The following is a 23,126-nucleotide window of genomic DNA, read 5'->3' on the forward strand; positions in this document are numbered from 1 at the left end:
CAATGGACCTTCCTCAGGCGTTCTCGAAGTAGGAAATTTAGAAAGGGTTCATGCATAGGAGTCGACAAAAGGAGAAAGCCAGCAGAGAAGAAGCTGTGTAGGGGAGAGATGAAAGAAGCTGGGATGTGTGTGATTTACACCTGCGCCATGGTAGTGCTGGAAGGGGGGGAAGAGGATAAGGAGAACAGAGAAATAAATTGTGAATCAGAAATTCAAGCCCTGGATTCATGTCCCTCCAGGTTAGGAGAACAGATCAGCTGACATGCCTTCAAAGTGCCGCGTGTCTGCTGGACCCGTGCTGGCGAGATCACAAGGGAGAGGAGCTGATCCAGCCAGTTGGGGTGGAGTGGGGCCCAGCAGATGTTCCCAGCAGCTGGGTGCAGGCTTTGTTGTGGGCAACAGCAGGATTGTCTTGTCAGGTCAATGTCGTGTAGTAGTTCTTGATGGAAAACATTCGTGCCTGGTAAACCCTGCGGCTATGTACAGCATTCCCAAGGTCTGGCATTAGCAAGGGCAGGGTAATCCACACCAGCCTCTCTGCAGTGTTTTGGGATGGGGGGAACAGGTTTAAGTGGAAGAAAGAGAGGCACCGAAGAAAAATGGAGAGTATTCAACAACTACAAAACTCCAACCTCCAAAGTGTTTCTGCAGGTAGCTGTCTGTGATAGAGAGTACAATTGTACCTGACTGTTAAACTTGGGGATAAAAAATACAGGGTTTCAAAACAGGTCAAATCCATGTGCTTTCAGTGTGTTTGGGCCCTGTTCTAAATAATTCCCCACTGATTTCCTGCATAGCACTGATAACCATAAGGCAGTGTGCTCTGGTCATGCTGAGTGCAATCAGTGAATTTCAACATGATAAATCTGATTGGCCTAAAAAAGTCTGCATTTAAATGCGTTTTAAGTTAGCAATCAAAGTCAAAATCAATGTTAGTCACTATCTAAAAAGAACAACATTTTGTGGCATCATATTGCACTGACCAAGCATCTCTCAGTGGAGTTCTACAGCTGCCAAGTACAGTATGTGGTCTGCCTGCAGGAATATCAACATCCTTACACAAAACCTGATCCTGATTATTAAATATTAGTAAAAACACAGCAATATGATGCAGACAAAAATAGATAGAAAGTCATTGGACTGATATCGCTGTCCCTGCGGTCCAGGGGTATAATTTGAAATAGGACAATTATTTTTTTTCCTAGTCTTCCTTTCAGCTTCTTTTGACCATCACCAATGATCCCCTTACTTTACCCGTTTGGTATCCATTCATCCATTTTCCTAACCACTTCTTCCCATTCAAGGTTGTGGGAGAGCTGGAGTCCAATCCGACAAGCAATGGGCACAGGGGATGGTATGCCAGTCCATCACAGGGCAGACATAAAGACATAAACACAGAAAGGCACACATTCACAGCTAGGGCCAATTTTCCCAGAAGCCAATTAACCTACCAGTATGTCTTTGGACTGTGGCAACCCACGTGAACACAGGGTGAACATAGGAACTCCATGTAAATAGCACCCCTCAAATTCTGGAATTGAACCCAATGCCCTACAAACGTGAGACAGGAATGCTAACCACTGTGCCACCATGCTGCCCCTACTTAGTGCCCTTATATAAGATATAAGCCATTATATGTCACTGCAAGAACAGTGGCCTGTTGCAGGCAACATGTCCCATGTTTCACCATAGCTGGGCTGTGGGCTCATGTTTAGATTTCGTACCTCTGTAAAGACTAACTGTCTCCAGTCATTAAGAGTTACAACTTGTCTTAAGATCCAGGAGCTGAAAAATATACTGCATTTCCTTTTTCTTTCTTTTTTGTGATTGCATTCGTTTTCTTCATACGATTAGGCATGATGAACTCCAGCCCAGTGGTCTGTACAGAGTCAAGCTACCTTTGCGTGACAAGCTCCCCTAAAACAGGCTAACCGTAACCAAACCTAGCGTGAAGTTGTTTATATCGGGTGACCATTTAGAGCATGCAGGCCTCTTCCCTCTAGCCAAGATGGAGTTTTTCATGATGTTTATACAGTGTTTACAGTAGTCTGTTTCAATAAGATCTCTTACATACCAACCCCCCCCTCCCCATACTGATCAAGCTGTAGATTACTATTGGCCTAGTGATTCTGCTAACCTGCTTGGTGGAGCTGACATCCTGACTAAATCAGGAGATACATATTTATTTAGAGATGGGAAAAGGATAACTGGGGAATCAGTCTCCAGGCATATCCAGTCTGTGGCATCTTTCATGAATGCCTAATGCTAATTGCATTACCTGCTGGCTTTGAAGCACTGAGCATATTAGAACACAGACCTTCAAACGAGAAGCTGTTTTTTTAAAAGCCTATTCTACAATGGTAAGACCTGTTTTCCACATCTCAGTAAATATTAAGGCACTGGGAAGGCAGATTTATTGTAATAAAATGTAAAATGCACACAATATATTTTGCAAAAGTAACAATGCTTCAAAAACTAAATCTTTTTTAAATTCTACATTCCTAATTTAAAGACCAACTCTACTCCTAAGACTTTCAGAGCTGAGGGCAGATCAGACAATGATGAGAAAAGCATTGCTGACAGTACAATCCTCTCAGAGTTTGGTAATGTTCACTTCTGCAGGTCTGGGTTCCATTGCTAAGAACTTGGTCTGACAGTGCAAAGCAAAGGCACAATCAAATCACCCAGTAGTTTAAAAAAGCTGGCAGAGGATGAAGTACTGAGTAATTTGTGAACATTGAGCTAAGCACTGACCCTATGAGTCATTACCAGGTTAATTAGCATGGCATTTTGAGGATTCTACTATGCTCCTCATTATACAGTTTGCATGGTTAGCATCATGGCTCACCACACCTCTAAAGATTTCATCACAAATTTGCTGAGATTTTACAGACCTTGTATCTTTTACTATGTCCTTCCACTATGAGCGTTTGTAAAGGCAAACTCATAGGCCACCTTCCCTTTTCCCTTCTGGGAAATCGGCAGACTTAATGGCAAATACATATCATGGGATACTGGTCTGTAGGTTGTAACAGGAGAAAGTGAGCACCAGAGGCATACTACAGTACCCTACACAAGGTTTGTTTTCACAACCAGAAGATTGCAGAAATTGGCTTTAAGAGTTGATTGCCCATTTGCACTTTTTGCCTCGCAGGTCTAGGGTCCTGGGTTAAATTCCAGATTGGGGTGCCTTCAGCATGTGAATTTTGCACAGACATACTGTAATTGAAAGCAAAGCTCTTGTTCTAATAAAAAAGCCAAACTAAATACACATACCAATTGAATTAATGGAAATGCACATTCAATTTAATGTAAAGGTTTCACAGACTTTTCCATTACAACCTATAAAACAATTAATGAATTAAAAGGTGTTGGACATTCAGAGTGCTCTCCTGTAGGTGTCAAATTACGCCAGAGTTTTCAACACCTGAACGAAAAAAATGACAGAATATTCAACAAATAGGAAGACTTGACTACTGTACTCCCGTTGTCAAGCAAGACCCACTCGAAAGTCGAGTTAGGACCACCCTTAACAGCTTGAATAGCAGATGACGGTGCAGTTTTAAGAAAGTAAACTCTCTTGTGTGGAAACAGGGTAGAAGCAGTCTTGCGTGTGTGCAAATGTCACATGACATTCAGCCTGTTTCGGAAGTGGAGCAGAAAGAGCTCAAACGTTCAGGGCTGAGCTGAGACGGATGTAGCGAATTCCAAAAAAAGCTTACCCTACGGAAACTAAACCTGTACAAACATTGTATTTAGAGCAGAGGTCTAATTTAAGAAGACATGAGACTGTACTGACGTCGAGATTGCAACCCCAAAGGCGTAAGTTACCTGGAAGAAACGAAACCGTGCATCGTAACTCCAGAAAACACATCGTTTCGTGACTTAAAGGAAACAAGTTGCAATAACTTCGTTCCGAAAAGCTGCAAAGATGCGGCAACTCATTCCTTTGTTTTAAAATAGGCCTAAAAAATTGATTTGAATCTAGTTATTTTTCGTCCTCTCTCACGCGCTTCGTCACATGACCGGGTTAAACATGCAATTTGTACCTCGGAGATTACGAACCTCGGGTAGCGTTTGAGACATTTCTCACTGAAACACATAGTTAAACTGATTCGTTTCGAGTTTCGCTTATTGCGGCAACAGGTTCGTTTTGAAATGAAGCAGTGGGGAACCATTAGCAAATTAGTTGACAGCTATGAAACGTGAATTTCAAACCAAGAGTTTTAATTATGAGATCAACGTTTTCTGAAAAGGAGGGCAAAGTAGATTCCGATGCTCCTTAAAACAGTGCGATATGGGTTAATCTTAAAAGCCGTGTAATACTGAGCCGTTATCTACCTGCATTCTTAGTTGTGAGTTGATAAGCATAAAGTGACGGAGGGCAACAGCTAGCGTACTGCAAAGATGGAAGTAGCTCTTATTTCTGTCTTCTGATGGGATTGTCAGCAGTTTTTTTTAATTACAAACTAATGTCTGAGCATGTGGTTTCATACAGTAAGTTATACGGTAAAAGTGTGTCTGCTGAAGCAGAATTGTCACTTTTGTGAAATATTGTGTATGTCCATGAATATGAAAGAGATAATAGACCTAATTAAGTGTTTAAAAAAACTTCAGTATCTGTAACACTACATTTTCTAACTTACTGTACACCTCTGACCATCGGTCCCACAGACGCCTCTTCTCCCTGACTAGTCGGATTGCCGGCTGCCCTCCCTCACATGAAGTGCCTGCTGGTCGTCAGTGAGAGTGCGGAGGTTCTGTTCTACTGGACCGACCCAGCCTTCGAGCAGAACATTCGTGAGCAGTATGGAGTCACTCAGCAGGAGGGGGAGAGGGTGAGACACTGTCCTGCAACAGGATGCCATAGTTGGTCAGGTTTCAGGAAAGCATGATAAGCTGTCTAATTTAGAAAGGGGCTTATATCACCGATGTCTCTGTCTGTGAGCCTTACACCCACAGACCCCAGTGGGGTATTTTGCTGTGGCAAATGTGTAGTTTGCTGTGAGGTTGGATGTCACTTGTCAAGTAGAAATACTGTACTGATTAGGCACTGTATATGTATGTTCATATTGTGGCATTGGATATAGTTCTGCAGTGTATACTTTTTTCATCAGGGTATTTTAGAACATGTAAAAGCATACAAAACTCTCTCAGCTGGAGTAGCAGACAGCCCTACAAACTGGTACCTCTCTGGAACGTTACTTTGGGAGATCAGCATCCTCAGAGGACTATGAAACAGCCTTTGTGGCTTAAGGCCTATTTACCTATTTCAGATTAAAGTGTATGCGGGGGAGGGGGTTTCCAGGAGTTCTGTGTTTTCAGCAGTTGCTGTATTTGTTATGATAAGGTGCTCATTGTACGGTATGTCTGCAGCAGTTGCCATAGTGTGACATGAGATCTGCCAGTATCCGAGTCAGGCTGTGAGGCACAATGCTTGCGATGTTACAGGATCTCTTGGTTTAATCGTTAAACTATCATAAAGCATCATTTCTGTACAGAACATGGCATGTGCCGGTATGTGATATGACAGTAGAGAAGTGTGTACACCCCTGAAATGGTTCTTGTGCTGTACCCTAGCCCCCTGCTTTTGAAGACAGTATCAACACTGTGTTCGCTCCGCTCATCATCTCCTGCAGCACCATGATTGAGAAGATCGGGGACACCTACACTTCCTTCAGCACAGAGAACGGGCACCTCTACATTCTCCACCAGGTACTGCGGAAGCCTGGGGCAGGGGCTGTGCTGAGCGGGGAGTGGGCTTCAAAGCCCAACAGCAGTAGTTTCTCCATCACAGCTGGGGGAAGTGGCCTGTGAACAAGCTCATTCCATACAAAAACCATGACAAATGTCTGTTTTGGACCTCACCTTTTCAGTTTTAAGAATAATTCCCATGCCCATGGGAGAAATAGTGGTTTCCGATCCTGAATGGATCAGGAGACAGGTGCTCAGCGTTGACCCAGTTTGGAGACCCTGCCTTATCATTAGACATCCATAGTCTTACCACGGATAAACACAGAAGGCTGATTTTTGTATCGCTTTAGAGCTTATTAACAGTTCATGTTACAATTTTTACCTTTGACCTCCATTGTGTCAACATGTACAAGACTCAGATTTTATATGCTTTGACTTCTGTCGTAGAGTAGACTCATGCATATATCTCCTGAAGTGTTTGTTATGTACCCACTATTGGCTGAGGCAGGTAAAATTCATTATAATGCTCCAATGATGCATTTATTGTTCTGTCAATTAGCAGCACGAAAGAACACATAGAAATAACATAATGTTTCATTATTTGCTTCTGGGCAGAAAAAAAGCATATAAAGCAGAAAATGAATTAAACAATTCTTTACTAAGTGTAGTGTAAGCACAACCTTAGGCAAATGTGTACACTTGCTCACACTCTAAGTTCAAATTGTTGGTATGGAACAATTCAATTTTGGAAATAGTTAGGAAATATGCAGTGTGGTTTTGTTGAAAGCTTTCTTTGCACTGGGTGGAAACATGCTTTGTGAAGCTGCCATGCTGTTGTTGCTGTATTCCAGTTTGGGGAGTGCCTGTACATTGCTGTCAATGGAGATGGGGAGGAGAGCGAGGAGGACTTGAGGAGGAAGATCTATGTGATGAGAAAGCTGACGGAGGTGCACTTTGGGATGGTGACACTCAGTGGCGCTCTCCTGAGGAAAGAGTAAGGAGTGTCTGTTACTGGAGGTCTCTGCAAGTCAGCTAGAACAGCAGCTGCCACCTCTGGCACTGCTCTTTAGTTATTAAGTGGTGTTAAGCAGCAGGAGCAGTGTAGTAGGTGTGTTAATTAAGTGAATAAAATGCTGGCCAGGCTGAGTTCTGCCCTGGAGAGTAGATGGAGATGAAAGATACTGAAACTGTACCCTACAAATAACTTTTGAAAGTTGATCGATTGTAATGCAGATCTTTCCAATAATGTATGTTTTCGAGTAGGGATCTTCATGGACAGTCAAGGAAAATGGAAGAACATATCCCCTCAGAAAGTCCGAAATCCCTACCTGATGTAATACTCCTCCAGCTTAGTCTGGACTTAGATAATTTGACATAGTACGTTACCACTTGTTTCATTTGGCTTTATAAGCTCTGAATGTCAACTAAACTAATTGTATGTTATATGTGTTTTTGTATATCTTTAAAATTATGTCCCTAAAGATCTGTGATTCTTGATATTTCTGTCCTACTTGTTTTTTTCATTGCCTGTTTTTTATAGATTGCGTCCTCAGGACACAGCACAACGTAACCGTCTCTGGAAGATGATGCAGAGCCTTTTGGAAACGTATAGCCGTTTGCGAATGCAGGACCAAAGCTTTCTTGTAGAGGTATCAGTCCGTGGGGGACAGAGAGCTTTCACTCAACTTAGATTCAGTTTCAAAATGTTTGTTTTATTTTTCGTGGAGCTTTTAAAGTATGATGGAAGGTCTGAAGGACATGATCACTGGGAGCATTGTGGGATATGTGCTGCAGAATTCTGGGAACCTTTCAGTGGCCTCTGTTCTTCAGTCCGTCTCTCTACCTTCATTCTTCTCAGTCTTACCATCACATCCTGTTTCACCAGGCTTTCCCTCTGTGCTCTGTCTCCCTCCTTCCCTCAGGCAGTGGAGAGGCTGATTCACCCGGCCCTGTGCGAGCAGTGTATCGAGTTCCTGGAGCGCCGGCTGGTGCAGCAGATCAACAGCAGCGTGGAGCGGGCTGGCGAGGAGGTGCTGCACGCCTTCATCCTGGTGCAGACCAAGCTGCTGGCCTTCTACTCCAGGTACGGCCTCCCGCGTCTGGCCGTGAAGCGCCGAGCGACGCCCAGTAACGGGGGCGAGCTGCTCATCGGGTGGTTCAGGTCCTTGAAAGAGACGAGTGTTTCTGATGATGTCGGACGGATTTATCCGAGCTGGGCTATTTTTCCTCTGCAGCCGGAACGCCAGTACAGTGAAGCCGTCTGACCTGCTGGCCTTGATGCTGATAGTGCAGAACCTGTATCCCAGCAACACGGATCTGGAGGACACTGCCTCAGAGGTAGGCCAAGCCCAGTCCGGACACAAGGGAGGTGTTGTTGAAAACCAAAGTGTCGCATTGCCAGAGTTACCCTCTAGTCTTGCTAACTTTGTTTTTTTTGTATACTAGGTGAGAAATCTAAACAGAGCTTTCTACAGTATGTGCCTTGTGCTTTGCCATTCCAACCTTTGCCTTGGAATGGCTGTAAGAAGACTATTAGCTCCCTGTCTTCAGGAAGAACTGAGGTCAAAAATGAATTTGGGATTTTTTTTACCCAATTGTTTTGGGAGTTCTTTTACAAAGAGGCTAGAGGGCAGAGAGGACCCTCTGTGCCTGCACTGAAGGGAGTGTGTAAATAGAGTAGGCATGTCTATCTGGATTCAGAGGCTAATGTCTGGGTGATCTGTGCTCAGGAGGTGGAAAGCAGTTCTGTACCAGAGGTCTTCTACACCCCGGAACATTCCCCAGGTGGCAGCGATACAGGTACACTTTTCTCTGCAAAATTACTTTCCACTGAAACGTAATAAACTGGTGGGATGCCGCTGTAATGCGCATTGTAGAGGCTGCTCGGGTGCTGTGGGCCGAGGCTGGCCGCCGCTCTGTTGACCCGAGGCTACTCTCTCACAGCAGGCTCAGCGGGGAAGGAACCGGAGAACGCTCCCGTCTTCCAGTTTGTGGACCCTGATATCCAGGTAAGCTCGGCTGACCCTGCCCTCCAGGCCGTCTCGTTGTGTGGCCCCGTTTCCTGGTCTTTGCCTGGTTTGCAGTATTTCAGCTGCCCTCGTTTTAAGGGCTCCGCTGTGATTCCAGATGGCGGAGGACAGCCTGAGGACCCTAGAAGCTCCGCCTCCCGACCCTTCAGCCCCTCGCAGAGTCTTCCTGGAAGCCACCTTCAGAGAGGGCTACTGCTCCATGATGCCCCACTCCATGTACTGCCGGCCGCTCTGGCCTGGCCTCTCGCTGGTGCTGCTCACGAAGGTCAGGCTTGCACACATCTGCTCATTCCTTCCCGTGTCCGTAGTCACTCTGCCAGCCTGCCGGTGCGGTGGGAGCGGGCTGAATTGCACCTCCTCTTGCCGCTGATAAAGACGTGCTTGCAGGCGACGGTAAAAAAAACATATTTGCAGGGTGCTCTTCATTTAATTAAGCATATTAACACAATGTTTATTAGTGATGAGGAGAGGTAATAGGCATGTATAAAACGTCAGCTTTTTGTTTCGCTACATAGTCAAAAGGACTAAAACAAAATTCGGTTTGGTTCTTTGGAGGGAAAATAGATCTCTCTCGGTTTCACGAATGTCCACAAGGTGGCAGCAGTTAATGAAAGTGTTTGTTTTTTACCTTCGTAAAAGAATGTCACATTGCTAGAGCATTTTAAAATTGCAAGTAAAATGATTTACTTGTAGCACAAATAAAACAGTTAAGTGGCCTCTTGTGTTTTCTTAATGTTTCTTTCATATCCATCATTTGATAGGGTTGTGAACAGTACATGAATAGACTCCATTTGACCCATGGTGAAAATGGGAAATAAGTTACAGAGTTCTTGGGATTAACTAGGCAGAGAGAAGTTTTATTTTACTGTTTTTGCTTTCCTGTAGTTGTGTAGTTTTGCCATAAGCAAAACTTATTCACATCCAGACTGAAGACCTATTGCTTCAGCCTAGCCCACTCACACCTTACATTATAGCCTGCTGCAACCATGGCTGCTGGTGCTGCTGTACATGCCATTGTGTGTCTCTCTGTTGGCCCACCAGGTAGATACATCTGTTCTGGCAAAACTATCCTATTCTCCTCCCCACATGTCCGGATGATGCTCGGGCTGGGCACCGTTTGAGTTGGATGCTGCATCACTGCCATGGATCCAAGAGGGACCTCGTGGATATAGCTATCGTTTAGGAGGAATTTACTGGTCTACAGAGATCTGCATGGAGTGCTAACACACAGGAGACATGATGGATGGATGGATTAATACCCTCATTCATTTCCTTTTTTTAAAATTATATAATGTTAGCATGCCCAAAGGGGTTGACCTTGGACAACCAGTTGACCTTGGACCCCCAGAGTTTTTTCCTTACTAAGGAGTTTTTGGTTCCTCTCCTCTGTTGCCTTCTGGTCTTTTCTGTTCTGTATTCACAACATGTATGGTCACTAGCATTGTTAAGTGCCTTGAGACAACCTTGTTGTGAAAGGTGCTATATAAAAATAAATTGAATTGAATAAGCATTGATTCAACTCCAAAGCTCTGTGTGTGCAGAACAGACTCCAGCGCGGGTAACAGCAAGAATACGGTCTCGACTGCATATTTACTTCTCCATTGCATTTAGATCTTCACTTGAGGCTGCAGTGGACAGTTGATTTTGATTTTCTTTTATGGCGTCTTCTGCAGATTCCCAACAGCCAGGTGGCGATCCAAGTCTACTACTTCTTGGAGCACTTCACCTCCCTGGAAAAAAAGCTGAGCGAGGAGCCGGAGGGCAGCGCGCTCTCCCGCACGCTGTCCACACTGCTGGAGCTCCGGGGCAAGCTGGACAAGTTTGTCCGGGCTCTGAACGGCAGCGACATCCAGGTCAGAGTCCTGGGCCAGCAGGGGCTGGTGTCGATAGAGAAAAGGAATCTCCTGAGTGTGGGAAAAGTTGCAGTCAAGGACCTTGTCTGAAACAAAGATCGCTTGTTTTTTAACTGCAGAACACCAAACACCCATTATCCATTGTTGTTTCAGTTTTCCCAGCTGCAGAACACCTGGACAGAGTTTAAGAGCAAGGCGTTCTCAAGAGGAGGCCCGGTGAACAGTAGGGAGTGAGTAAAATGTCTGTCCTTTCCAGCGGTAATTGATAGGCAGCAAACGAGGGGACTTGCCAGGCTGGCTTCGGTTCTGAAAGATGTCAGATTAGGAAGCAACAGCCCCCCCACCCCCCTCCCCCACCCACAGAAAGTCAGGCACTCAAAAAACATCCCTACTCTTTTCCTGAATATGTTCCACCAGCCGCTTTATTGTTGAGCTGAGAGTGTGTTTGTTCCCCATCCTGCGATCTCCCTCCTCTTATGACATGACTTCTTCCGGATACAAAATAATTGTGACTCATTACGTTTACATTTTTCAAGAATACAATGGATGAAAACGGAATCGAGATGCAGACATTCTTGTTGCACAGCCCAGAAACGTTAGTTGTTGTACCGTACTCTTGACAGCCTTAATCTAAGCCCTTGCCGGTTTGGCATGTCGAGCGCGTGTGAAAATAGCTGTCGCGAGGCCGAGCGCCCCCCCCGGAGACGGAAATAGAGGGTGAAGCTCGGCTGTGTCTCCCCAGGCTGCTGCCGTCCTGCCGCGCCATGAAGACGCAGCTGTGCGCCGTCTACAGGCAGTACTTCCTGGCAGAGCAGGCGGGGAAAGCGCAGCGCCTGTCTCCGAGCCTGCAGGAGAAGGCCTTGGCCATGGTGCAGTATGTAGCCTCCCCCTCTTTACTTTCAGTCGTTCTCTCGGAAATGAAGTTTGACACACTGTTTTTCCCCCTTTTTAATTATAATCTGATTAGCAAAAGTGGATGAGTTTGTCATCCCGTCATCCATTGCAGGGAGGAAAGGACAAAGTGAACACAGCTGGAGTCTCCACCACTGTTCGGTTTTCAGAAGCAGGCCTGTGCAGTGACAGCCGCCTGAGTAATTGATGCTGTACAGGCACTGTAGGAAGGGCCGTGCGCTCCAAGTTCACTCGTTTCCGTACTGACAAAACGAGGGAAGCCTTTTGCGAAGTTTCTTGAAATATGATGGTATTCTGAGACTGAAGAGTGAATTTCCTGAAAAGAAAAATTAGAAATGCTTGTTTTTGTCTGTATTTTTTGAGGCTTCTGAAAGGGACAGCAATTCTGTGAGCACATTTGAACCCAAATTGAAAGCCTGTGCCTATACCTCAAATTTCACGGTTTGATTTGTTTGCCTTTTGTTACTGTATGCAAGCTTTATTATTTTTTTTGGTATTGTTTTATCTATTTAGTGATCGTCCTGCACTTTTGGCTGTTTTGTGTATCTATCATATAAAACATCTTAAATTTCTCCCTCTGAGTCACAGAATTGTCAACAGCCCAGCTCCTGTAAATATGTGTGCAGTAAACATCCACTTATGACGCTTGTGTTACAGAGACAAGCTTGTGGACTGGAAGGACTTCCTGCTGGTGAAGAGCAAGAGGAACATCACCATGGTGTCATATCCTACTTTCTGTAGTAGATTCAGGAGATACAGACTCCCAACAAGCAAAGCGTTTGCAGTACCTGAATGCAAACTTGACATGAATGAGATGACAGAACCCCCCTGTAGAACGAGCGAAAGAGCTGGTAGAGGAGAAAAGAACTCTGGGAAGGAGATGGACTTGTCATATTCAAGTTCATGGATACCACTCGGGTGAATCCATTAAAGTTTTAGCTTACTAGGGAACACAGAGGGCTGTGTAAAATAATTTGAGCTCAACACTTTTCTTTAGAATTGTGCTTTATAATGCAGTTCTAATGGAATATATTTGAAAAGAGGGCAAATATAAGAAAAGGGTCAGTCCTGAGCTCTATGTGCCTACCACTTCAAACTGTAAACTGCCAGTTTTTCTATGTGCAGGGTGTCACTCACTGCAGTCTAACCTGCGCTTCCTTAACGTGTTTCTTACTTACCTGGAGGACTTCCCGGGCCTGGTACACTTCATCTACGTGGACCGCACAGCGGGTCACATGATCGCGCCCTCCCTCAATGTGACGGAGCGCTCCACCTCGGAGCTGGGAAAGGGGCCGCTGGCACACTTCATCAAGAGCAAGGTGAGCCAGACGTGTCCGGCCTGCTTTTCCATCTCTTCTGGTAAGCAAGTTGACCGACATGGAATTTTGCTTCAAAGCAAGTTCCACTATGTTTGCTGGCGTCTCAAATTTTCAGGTATACCAATTTTTTTTTTTAAAAAGGAAATTGTTTTATGGCCATTGATGTTTAAAGCCATAAGAGCATTTGGAATAGGGTGACCCTCTTTACATACTATACAAAAGACATTCTCTGTAGTGCTTTCAAAGGTACTGCAGTTTCAATGGGGCTTTAGGTTTTCCCCCTCTCAGTACAGATGGTTATTTCTGCAAGGTGTTTCCAGTCCAATGACATGAGGAAGCAGTGAGCTGTCCATCTGATTGCCATCTCTCTCTGTTTTCCCCTGGTAAGGTGTGGAGTCTGGTGGGCACAGCCAGGCGGTATCTCCAGAAGGGCTATACCACAGTCACCCTGCGAGATGGCGACTACTACTTCTGCTACTTTCTGTGGTTTGAAAATGAAACAGTAGGAAACTGTTCTTCTTTTCAGATAGTCTCACTGACGGAGCTCACAGGCAAACATGATACTGACTGACCAAAATATTAGAAACTGGTCAGAATTAATAGACTGGTGTTTCCCAACTCTGGTCGTGATGAAACACTGTCTGTTGGTCATCGTTCCAGCTAAGACTTTAAACTGCCCAAAGCTGATTGATGACTTCATTGATCATTTTCCTTGTTTGAGTTTTATTACCTTGTTAACTATTGTTAGTTCTGAGCATCAAAAATCCCCTACTTCAGGGCCACTGTTTACAGCATTTCCAGTGTGCTTGGTTGCTGTTATTTCTGACCAAACAGTTCTTACTTCTTGATGAATTGAGATGAACAGGCAGGTGGGACTGGCACTGTGACACTCCCACGATGAGTGGGTTTTCCATTTCAGACAGCATACCTGAACAAGGGCAGTTCTGAAACTTAGAAATCTTAGAAATTGGTCATATAAATTGCAAATCCCATCTGACCATGAAAGCTAATTTACAAATAAGCCCGAGAGAGAAAACTGAGATCAGTTAGCCTGTGATTAAGAACTTGGCTGGCACAAAAACCCGGAGATACAGAGTTTGTCCAGGACCAGTGTGGGAAGCGGTGAAAAAGACTCTCTCCATGGCAGGTACAGTAGCAGGAAAGTCTTCCACCCCCTCCCCTCAGACGTCCTGTTCTACATCAGTGGAAGTCTTGCTTGCCACCAAGGAGAGCTTGAGATTGGGCTGCTCATACTGTATCATCAGTCACTTTCAGGTCAATGGAAATCATCCTCAACTGTGAGCGATAGCTGAGGAATCATTTTTCAGTGGGGATTCCTAATATTTTGGTCAGGAAGTGTAGTTTTAAAACCTGGTTCCCAGTGTTTCTTAAACTACTTCCTTTCATGGCTTTTTATCACAGAATTGTGTCATGTTGTGTGCACCTTGTGTACTCAGTACTTTCAGTTAGTTTTAATAGATGTATGCTGGTTTTAAATGTACAAGCAGAATCATTTTGCAGGCTCTCAATTCACTGTGTTGTTCCTGAGAGTTTAGGTATTCCGTACTTCCCAGTGCAATGTTCAGAACACGGCGATAACTTAAGAAAAAAATGTTTTGAGACATTTGTTACAGTAAAGACAATATTGTTTGTACTGTATCTAAAACAATGCACAGACTCATGCTGTCTGACGGTGTACCTTCTCTCAGGGGTACAAGCTGGAGGTGATTGAGCTGCCTGTCCTTCCTGATGACTCTGCCCCCATTGGAATGCTGGGGGTGGACTACTACAGGTAGAGATGAGTACAGTTTTTTTTTTAATGTTAGCATTATGCTTTGGGGCAAAAAAGTAACATCTACTAAAACTTTTTCACTGTATAAATCAAGCGCGTACTGTACTCTTGTCTGCTCCACCTAGACCAGCTCAGTAACGGAGTGTGTGGGCTCCCCCTACAGGAAGCTCCTGAGGTACTACAGCAAAAACCACCAGACGGAGGTTGTCAAGTGTTACGAGCTGCTGACCATCCACCTGGGAGTCATCCCTACCGAGTACATCCTGCAGCACTGCTGTCAGCTGGCCAGGAAGCTGTGGGAGCCCTCCCGCATTCCTCTGCTGTAGGGCAGCCTGGGAGGGACCGGCCATGGAGCCTCGCAGACCAGTCGCTGACACACTCGCCTCGCGGCACTGTGCTTTTCAGATGACTAAATCTTGCCCACGCATCTCCCCTGAGGCCTCCTGCCCACCCTCCCCTTCACTGCATCTCCTTGCCCACAGAGCCTCCGCTGAGAGACGCCGCTGGCTTCAGAGCTCGGACGCTGGCCTTGCTGGTGGCTCTGTGGAGGTGAAACAATGTCAGTCCTTGTAGAGTCTGCAGTTCTCAGTAATCTTCAACAAGAGCACAGTATTCAACACAGTCTTCCTGTCATTTTTTCCAGCTCCTATGTTCCATGTTCGCAGTAACTAACATGCAGTAGTGTAGCTGCACCCATTTATAAACACGATGCTTTCACATTCCATTTTCACTAAATAAAATCATTGGAGGATTCCTGAGGTTCTTCTCTTAACCGTACAGTCAGATTGCACTACTGTACTTCTTAGTTTCGGAAATTGCTCTAATCCATCCGCATTTTTATGTTATTCTGACTTTTTGAACAATGTGAAATACTGTAATATAAAATAAAATTCAATTATGAGGATTTATTGTAGCAAATTCTTGAGACCACTTTTTAACATTTGTAAACACGGTACAGGTATAAAAATTGAGTTGGGCTGAATAGGCAAATCACTATATAGGTCTGAGTGACGGCACATGCTACATGTATATAAGAGTGGATGCAAATGAAAGGAGGCTATTAGGCTCATTTTAATGCATTTGGTAATATTTTATACTATCTGAGAATCTCATCCATCTGTTTCTTGAAGGAAGTCAGGATATCGGCCTCAACCGATGCTCCCACAACCCTTTGTAGATCAGGGTGAAGAAATGCTTTGTGTTCTTGGTTTTAAATACACTTCCACGTGTTTTCCAGTTCTGTCCTTTGGTTTGTGTTTCACTGTTCATTCTGATGAAGTCCGCTGGACTGACGCTGTAAATGCCTTGGAAGATTTGGAACACTTATAACAGATCCCCTCGTGATCTTTTCTTTCCAAGACCAAAAGGTTCAAAAGGACAATCTTTTACATCCCAGCATGCATGTGTTCCGCTTCTCTGGACTGACCCTTAAAACGGGCATTTTTAACTTTTAAGAAACCTTTCAGTATGGAGAGAAAGATGTCATGTTGAACGCATGTCAAAAGCAGTATCAGGAGTCATACTATCTGGAGGGGTGGAGAATACTATTGTGTTTTCCTTAGGAGGAAGAGGGGGTTTCTGTACAGGATATACAGTTAGCTCTTTCCATAGCGAAATATAAACTTTAAACTGAAGCATGGTGAAAGGTCACCTGCAGCATCGCTCCGCTGACTGGAAACAGTGAGACATTTCCCCTAGCCTGGTCTCTCGCCTTTGTTTTGTTTGTTTGTTTTCAAGGATGAGTTGTTTACAGTGCTGAAGTCCATTTCTCGATCAAGATTAATAGCCGTTTACTCAAGGTAAATGTAGTTTAATATCTGTATATCCTTGGACTTGTGCTCCTGCTGCCGTTTCTGTATAGAGGAGTGAGACATTAACAGTTTTCAGGTCACTGAGCAGCTGGTGCAGTTTCCTTCCAGACTCGTCTTTTTGATCAGCACTGCACGTTCTGCATTAAGGGTGGGTTTGTGTTTTAGATTTTTTTTAGGAGTCCTAAACTGGAGAAGGCTATTATCTCTGCAGTGTATTTGGCTTGGTCTGTGGAAGCTCCTTTAAAGAGAGTACCAGAGTCATGGAAGGTAATAACATGCACTTGGCTTCCTTTTCTACTTAAATCATGTGTAAGCAAGATTTCTTCTTCACCTTTCCTCAATAGTTTCATCTTGATTCTTCATTAAAAATGTGGAGTTAGCTGACAGTTTTTTCAGGATGATAGTTTTTTCTCCATTTAAAGGCTTGACGAACGTCAAGTTGTTCCTCGGTCAACGTAAACTGTTTGGCAAGCCTGCAGAAGCCAGACTTCATAAACCTGTCGAAATGTGGAATAACATGTCCGGTTGGTTCTGAGTGCTGTCAGGTCAGGCCCCCAGTGAGGTCATTCAGCACTGTGGCTCCCACCAGCTCCCTCAGAAACGTTTTCTCCATGCTTACGTCGTGCACAACCTGGACCTTAATGACGTCCATGTGCAAGGACTCGTAGTAGTGCAGTGGCGTGTCGGAGTGCTGAAGGTCATATCCAAATCCTGCCAGGCTGACCTCATCACACAGCTGCAGCGCCATGACAACAGCACTTGCCCCAAGGGTGGGCACCATCTACCGGAGAGAGAAGACAGGCACTGGTGGTGACTAATATCCCTCATCACTTTCACTACTTCACACAGAGCTGAAGGGCCATTTCACTGTATGTGTTTCATAGCACATTTCATTGAGGAACGTGAAGGCACATATAACCTTCATGTTCTACAATGAAATGTGCTAAATGGGCCAGATGGCCTCCCGTTGTTCATATAGTAACTCTTCTTATGTTCGTATGTGATTCATACATACGTAATTCAACTGTAAAAATGAAGTGCATGTTGATATCCATTCATACAAAATATTTGATCATTTTGGTTTGTCTAAAATGAACTCTGCATGTTCTTATAAATATCCAATAACTGCCAGACCCCAAAAATAGAAAAGTAACCAGTAATGAATATATATACCCGTAAGATCAGTCTTATTTAGATGGCAGCTTGCATCCAAGGACCACAAGTGCGTGCAAGAAAGATAGAGATCAGAAGGAGCGACAGCACCTTGGAATGACTGCCCTGGTGGCCTGGGGCCTCAGAGAGCCCCAGCAGCACCTGGCGTGTCTCGCGGATTATCTCGGGGTTCAGGATCCTGAAGTTCTCAGGGCGGAGGGGTATGGAGTCCACCACTTCCTGCCAGAACCACAGCCTGGTCCACCAGCCCTGCGCAGACACAGACAATCTGCCTAGCACACAGACCGACTGAGTAACGATACTGGTTATTTAATGAAAACAAGCTGATACGTGTGATGGGTGTAATTCTACCCTTCCCAGAATTCAGAGCAGCTCCCTGGACATCGGAGAAGCCACAAGGCCTGACCTCCTGCTGCGGGCGAGTTCTACGCTGGCGGTGATGTTACTGTGCCTTCTGCAGCAGGCTCTGAGACACTGAGCCCTGCTCCACACACAAACCCAAATGAAATGGATTTGAGGAATTACCTTGCCCAAAAATATGATGCAAGGGATCAGCTACAGCCTGTCATGGCCACAGCTGTGAGATCAGTATATGCACATCTAAAAGTAAGATATATGAATGAATCAGAAGCTGAAAAGGGCGCTGGACTCACCAGGGGCTTCTGCGCCACCACCCCAGTGAGCCAGTCCAGGTCGGAGCTCTTGAACACAGCCAAGGCCAGCAGGGAGGTGTTGCTGTACTCTCTGGGAGAGTGTGGGGCCCCTTCAGGGTATGTCAGACGGATGGTTGTTCGGGAGCCAGCATCTCTCTCAAAACCAGACACCGGAGCGTTGTTCATCCTGACAACAGCGGATGGGAAAACCTTTAGTTGTTTCAAAGTATATCGCAAGCTGACCTTTCCTTGACCTAGTGAACGCAGTCTCTAACCATGCAATGGAATGATTTCTAAGCCTTCAGAATAACCCATATAATACTTAAAAGGTCCTTTTTCATTTCTTACCACACAACAGAAGATGAGATATTTGACATTCTTCAAAAACGATTATAACACGTACGTCATGTTTAAGTAGGGACAACGGCCAAGAGTCAATTTAGAAAAACCGAACCTCGCTGGAAGTTTAAAATCTGATACTCTTGGGGAGAACAGCGAAAGCAGGGTAACGGACGTGAAACTATTGCTGTCTGCGCAATATTTCGTCGTAACCAACACTGACGTCTTGTTGCGAGTACCCTGAAAGACCACCATCCTCCAAAAACCAAGACCCCCTGTGTTCGATTGCGGAAGGGAGGTGCCCACCTGATGATGACGTCATGCTGATCGATGTGATCCCCGAGGCGGCTCCCCAGCAGAATGCCCCCGCTGCCCACCACCACACAGCGCCTGCAGCCGCCCGCCGCCAGCGAGGGGGGCAGCCCGCTCTGGGGCAGGCTCCTGAGGGCTGCGGCCGCCCGCTCCTCGCTGCCCCGCAGGCCCAGGGGAGGGGACAGCGTCCACTCGTCCCCCGCGTCCCGCAGGAACACCGGGACCCCCAGGGGCAGCCGGCCCGGGTACACGGCCCTCAGGCGCTCTCGGCTCCAGCCGGGGCGGCAGGCTCTGGACAGCAGGCCGGCCGAGCGGTTCAGCAACCCCTGGATGAAGGGCACCAGGCGTGTGTTTCACTGTCTCTTCAGGACATGAATAAACTACCGGCGTCACTCGTGCCAGCAGACGATTGCATATCCTACAGCTCTGTCGTGCTCTTAACCCAGAGAAACTGAGCAGTAAACATGACTCATGCTAATGCTGAAGGCGCATGAAGAACTATTTACTGCCTTCTGTCTCTAATTCAGTCTGTATGTTTCTCCTTCGCTAGTGAAGGTTTGCATTCATTCGCTCTGCCTGACTGGACTCTGTTAAACCAGGCAGGGCAGCATTGAGAGCGCGTCTGATGCCTGTCTGTGCCGTGTGCGGTACTGTACCTCCTCTCGCCCCTGTGCCAGGCCGTCCTGTCTCCAGGCTCTGGCTTCCCTGGGGAAGTAGGCCGGATAGAGCACGGCTGTGTAGCACCCACACAGGAGCAGCAGACTGAGAGCCAGGTTCTTCTTCCTAACGCAGTGGCAAAGGTCACTGTTCAACTCACAGAGGTGGGGCTGTAAAACATTAGCTCATAGCAGAGGTGGTTGATTCAGGGGCTGCGGTAAAAAATGGTATTCTTTAAACTACACCTGACTGATCCTCTGCTAACTGACATTTTTAATTGGAGTGTGTACAAATATGTTTCACCGTGATTTTACTTCCCACTGACAAAGAAAATACTCTGTTGTCTCTCAGCTGAAAGCACAGCAGAGCCAATACGTCCTGCAGAACCGACGGCTCCACACGCTCCCATTTGTTTTGCTATGAATGCGGTCGTTACCCTTTATTTTTTATATTATTAAGCGCACATGCATGTGCTGTATGTCTTATTCGCGTATTATTACACCGATTTCCAGGAGTTCGAGCTACAGTGTAAAAAAAAATGGTAAATAAGGGTTAAATAATGAAAAATCGGTAAAATTAGAAAAAATTGTATACAATAACCTTATCGACCAGAAAATACAAGTTATTATATTTTAGTAATGCTTTCAAAAACAGTTTTAATCATACAGTACATGTGGAAAATGCATGCGTAAGCGTACTTTTGTCGTCGTGAAAACTAGTACAATATTTTCAAAATCAATTTGATTTTTTAAATTGTTACATATGATGAGGTGTTACATATAATACTAACTTGTCAGATGCTACGGAACCGTTTTTCAGAATTCCTTGTATTATTCTCAGTCTACTATAATTTAATTAAATTAATTAAATTATAAATTTAATTATTATTGTATCCATTTGTGGTTTTTATCCTATGCGCTACCTGAAACCCTTTTTCTTAATTTAAATTGTCTTATTTTTGTATACGTTAAGTTCCAAAATTATTTTAGTTATATCTATTTTGTAAGATATATTCTTTGAGATACGTAACGTGCCGTAGGCCTATATTAGATAATAGGCTGTTTTCTTTTTAATAGCCAATAGCCGGTATAAATTCCACTGTATCGTTGTTATAATCAGATATTATGGTAATTGTGATTCAGAAATTTAAGAATTTTTTAATTAAAAAAAAGAATAAAAAAAATACTGTAGGAGTAGTTTAAGACGACCGGTAAAATTAGCATTAGGTTACTCACCGACTCAGGAAGAATTCTCTCTGTTCTCTCCCATTGGGTCTGTGAACCTCCTTCTCTAAGTCGTCCATCTCCTACAAAATCTGTGTATCAGTGTTCTTCCACGTACAGGTGTTTTTCTCAGAACTTTTATACTCATAAGTTTTTCATATGTGTTCTCGCATTGAACAAAATGTTTTATTTATTTTGTAGAACATAAATGAATTAGAGGGTGTCCCTAAACTGAAACAAAAATTCTCGTTGATTTTTTGCTAAACAACGATCGTGGCAGTCTTAATTGCAGAAAACGCAGACCTTTTAAGCAAGACAGAAGCGCAGCATTTTGTAGTCTCCTTCACAAACGACACAAACGGACGTAGCTTTTTTTTCCGTCGTTTGTTTCAGAAACTTTTCGTTTTGCATTTGTCCACTGAACAAAAGATATAAAAATCTTTATTTTCCCGTTTCCCATTGTTGAGCATTCCCAACACCGCCTCTCCATCGTCCTGAAGAGTTGAAATGTCAGAGGTTTGGAGTCTGCGTCGACGCTGACTAATCGGTTACCTATTACTTCGCCCAACGTCTCACGACAGTGATCGCCTGGTTAATAATCGACTAACCTGACCTTTCCTCAGGATGAACTGCAGAGCTCTGATCTTTCCGATTTTTTTTACATCTTTGTTTAGTTTGTTAAAGTATAGGCACATAGTGTAAAAAATGGGTATGAGTAATCACAATCACGGAAAGAATGACAGGATGCAGTGTACAGAATGTTTTGAAAAACGTTTTCCCTTCGGTTTGTAAAAAAAGAACATTTTTTTAATAAATGGACATCGCAGTGATCAGAAGTCAGTTTTCCATCTCTAACGTGCTGTATTATCGTGTCTTTAAACGTCGGATGTCCTCAGATTTCACACCCCATAAATTACAGTAGATAGACTGTTGCCTCTATGAAAATATAAATACAACATAAATGCGCGTCTCAAAATTAACCTGTCCATTAAACTTGCATCAAACTGACAGTTATTATTAAGAAAAGGTTTATATACATATATCATGCACCAACGTTTAATTGAAAAGACGTGACACACGTGAACTAAATATGCTGATCTGTGATCAACTCTGTGTGAACAGCAAAAGCTTCAAGCTGTACTTCTGTAATCCAAGCACTATCCCAGGGGCAGATGCTGTCTTGTGGGATTCTGTCCCATTCCTCTTGTAAAGACTGGACATGCAGGTGCCTGCTCACTGGTGTCAGCCCCTTAGATGCCACGTGTCATTCCGGCTCGCCCTACACGTGTTAATTGGGCTCACGTCATGAGACCAGAGCTTTCGCGGTACACCTGCCAGCCTCTCATCTCGCACGAAATGCCCTGATACACGAGCAGCGCGAAGAACAGCTTTGTCTTGCTGAAATGCGGTCACATCACAATGAGCCCGCAGCAGACCTCCCAGGATCTGTCAGTGCGGCGCCAAGCGATCAGGCGCCCATTAGTCACTCAAGTGGAGTCTCGTAGCGTCTGGCCCTGCCCAGATCTTCACACTTTACTTACACGTACGCAAGGTGCGTATTTGCGTGGGACATCCGCATTGGATGACAGATCACTCTGTCATTCACAGCAGCTTAGCGTTCACGGTGGTCTACAGGAAAACTGAATTTCATCACTAAACAGGACTGCAAACGACCGGGTACTGTTTCAGCCCACTCTAGCCAACACTAAACTGATGTCAAGAAATCGCTATTTTCGTGTCTTTCTTTCTGGATTTTTCTTTCAATAACCTGTCATTCACCTGTACCCAAACACCTCTCACTAATGAGGCGATATAGACCTTGTGCAACAAAGTCACTCGAGTGTATCACGGTCAGTTATAAATGATCAATTAATCACAATGACTAATTTTAATCAATATCTAAAATCCGTATATCTGTTTTTTTTTGTTCTAAACACAACGCATGCATAGAGTGCTGCGTTTCTTCTTTTGGTATTCAGTGATGGGATTGTTACATAAAGCTGTGTGGTTGTCGTAAATTTTATGTACTGACCTGACATAAATCAAGCATTTTAAAAATAACGCGAGGTCTGGACCAGGGCGTAAATTAGGCCTTGACTCCCATAAAGAAGCCGGGGTGAAGCTGAAGGTCGACCCGATGGGAGCGTGAGAAGCGTCAGCTGAGCGAGCTCATGAAGCCGGCTCGTGCTGACACCTGTCCCCGGCGGCGGTGTCGGACAATGGCCGCTGTGCGCGCGGCGCATTCCACTGGGTCACATAAAAGTCCCACGACTCCCACCATGTGCCCACTGCGCGCCGTCTTCCTCACTGATGGCACGATAGGAAGGACAAGCTCCCGAAATAACAGGGAGAACAAATA

The 23,126-nt window shown here is 44.7% G+C and overlaps 2 protein-coding genes across 5 annotated transcripts; one reads left to right on the top strand and one right to left on the bottom strand.

The window, feature by feature from the left end:
* Nucleotides 1-3,503: 3,503 nt before the first annotated feature.
* On the top strand, nucleotides 3,504-15,503 carry hps1 (HPS1 biogenesis of lysosomal organelles complex 3 subunit 1). 3 transcript variants are annotated; one of them, XM_088916580.1, is made up of 18 exons: nucleotides 3,504-3,822; nucleotides 4,675-4,838; nucleotides 5,581-5,715; nucleotides 6,546-6,688; nucleotides 7,235-7,343; nucleotides 7,617-7,777; nucleotides 7,929-8,031; nucleotides 8,424-8,493; nucleotides 8,638-8,702; nucleotides 8,821-8,988; nucleotides 10,397-10,576; nucleotides 10,730-10,806; nucleotides 11,319-11,450; nucleotides 12,146-12,210; nucleotides 12,662-12,807; nucleotides 13,196-13,309; nucleotides 14,517-14,599; nucleotides 14,763-15,503. In XM_088916580.1, exons 2-18 carry the CDS (start codon nucleotides 4,722-4,724, stop codon nucleotides 14,923-14,925), a joined length of 2,031 nt encoding a protein of 676 aa, XP_088772706.1. In that variant the 5' UTR covers nucleotides 3,504-3,822; nucleotides 4,675-4,721; the 3' UTR covers nucleotides 14,926-15,503. The 3 variants fall into 3 exon arrangements, with proteins under 3 accessions (XP_088772706.1, XP_088772707.1, XP_088772708.1); XM_088916581.1 differs by having other exon boundaries at nucleotides 8,641-8,702; XM_088916582.1 differs by lacking the exon at nucleotides 11,319-11,450.
* st3gal7 (ST3 beta-galactoside alpha-2,3-sialyltransferase 7) lies at nucleotides 15,492-21,244 on the bottom strand. Of its 2 annotated transcripts, XM_088916584.1 has the most exons (7): nucleotides 21,071-21,244; nucleotides 20,780-20,850; nucleotides 19,544-19,670; nucleotides 18,882-19,213; nucleotides 18,237-18,423; nucleotides 17,674-17,832; nucleotides 15,492-17,191 (listed from the first exon to the last, which is right to left on the bottom strand). In XM_088916584.1, the coding sequence occupies exons 2-7, from the start codon at nucleotides 20,845-20,847 to the stop codon at nucleotides 16,952-16,954; spliced, it is 1,113 nt and encodes a 370-aa protein (XP_088772710.1). In that variant the 5' UTR covers nucleotides 20,848-20,850; nucleotides 21,071-21,244; the 3' UTR covers nucleotides 15,492-16,951. The 2 variants fall into 2 exon arrangements, with proteins under 2 accessions (XP_088772710.1, XP_088772709.1); XM_088916583.1 differs by having other exon boundaries at nucleotides 20,780-21,244.
* Between the last annotated feature and the right edge of the window lie 1,882 nt (nucleotides 21,245-23,126).

This window comes from Atractosteus spatula, chromosome 5 (assembly GCF_055471065.1).
Source record: "Atractosteus spatula isolate fAtrSpa1 chromosome 5, fAtrSpa1.hap1, whole genome shotgun sequence".
Taxonomy (NCBI): Eukaryota; Metazoa; Chordata; class Actinopteri; order Semionotiformes; family Lepisosteidae; genus Atractosteus; species Atractosteus spatula.

What these genes read in the sequence shown, in the direction of transcription:
- st3gal7 (XM_088916584.1), bottom strand. Translation starts at nt 20,847, where the DNA reads ATGGACGACTTAGAGAAGGAGGTTCACAGACCCAATGGGAGAGAACAG. An exon ending in AGAGAATTCTTCCTGAGTCG is followed by an intron (nt 19,671 to 20,779) that starts GTGAGTAACCTA and finishes CCACTGCGTTAG; the next exon opens with GAAGAAGAACCTGGCTCTCA. An exon ending in CAGCATGACGTCATCATCAG is followed by an intron (nt 18,424 to 18,881) that starts GTGGGCACCTCC and finishes CGCTGTTGTCAG; the next exon opens with GATGAACAACGCTCCGGTGT.
- hps1 (XM_088916580.1), top strand. Translation starts at nt 4,722, where the DNA reads ATGAAGTGCCTGCTGGTCGTCAGTGAGAGTGCGGAGGTTCTGTTCTAC. An exon ending in CTCAGCAGGAGGGGGAGAGG is followed by an intron (nt 4,839 to 5,580) that starts GTGAGACACTGT and finishes GCTGTACCCTAG; the next exon opens with CCCCCTGCTTTTGAAGACAG. An exon ending in TGTGGTTTGAAAATGAAACA is followed by an intron (nt 13,310 to 14,516) that starts GTAGGAAACTGT and finishes ACCTTCTCTCAG; the next exon opens with GGGTACAAGCTGGAGGTGAT.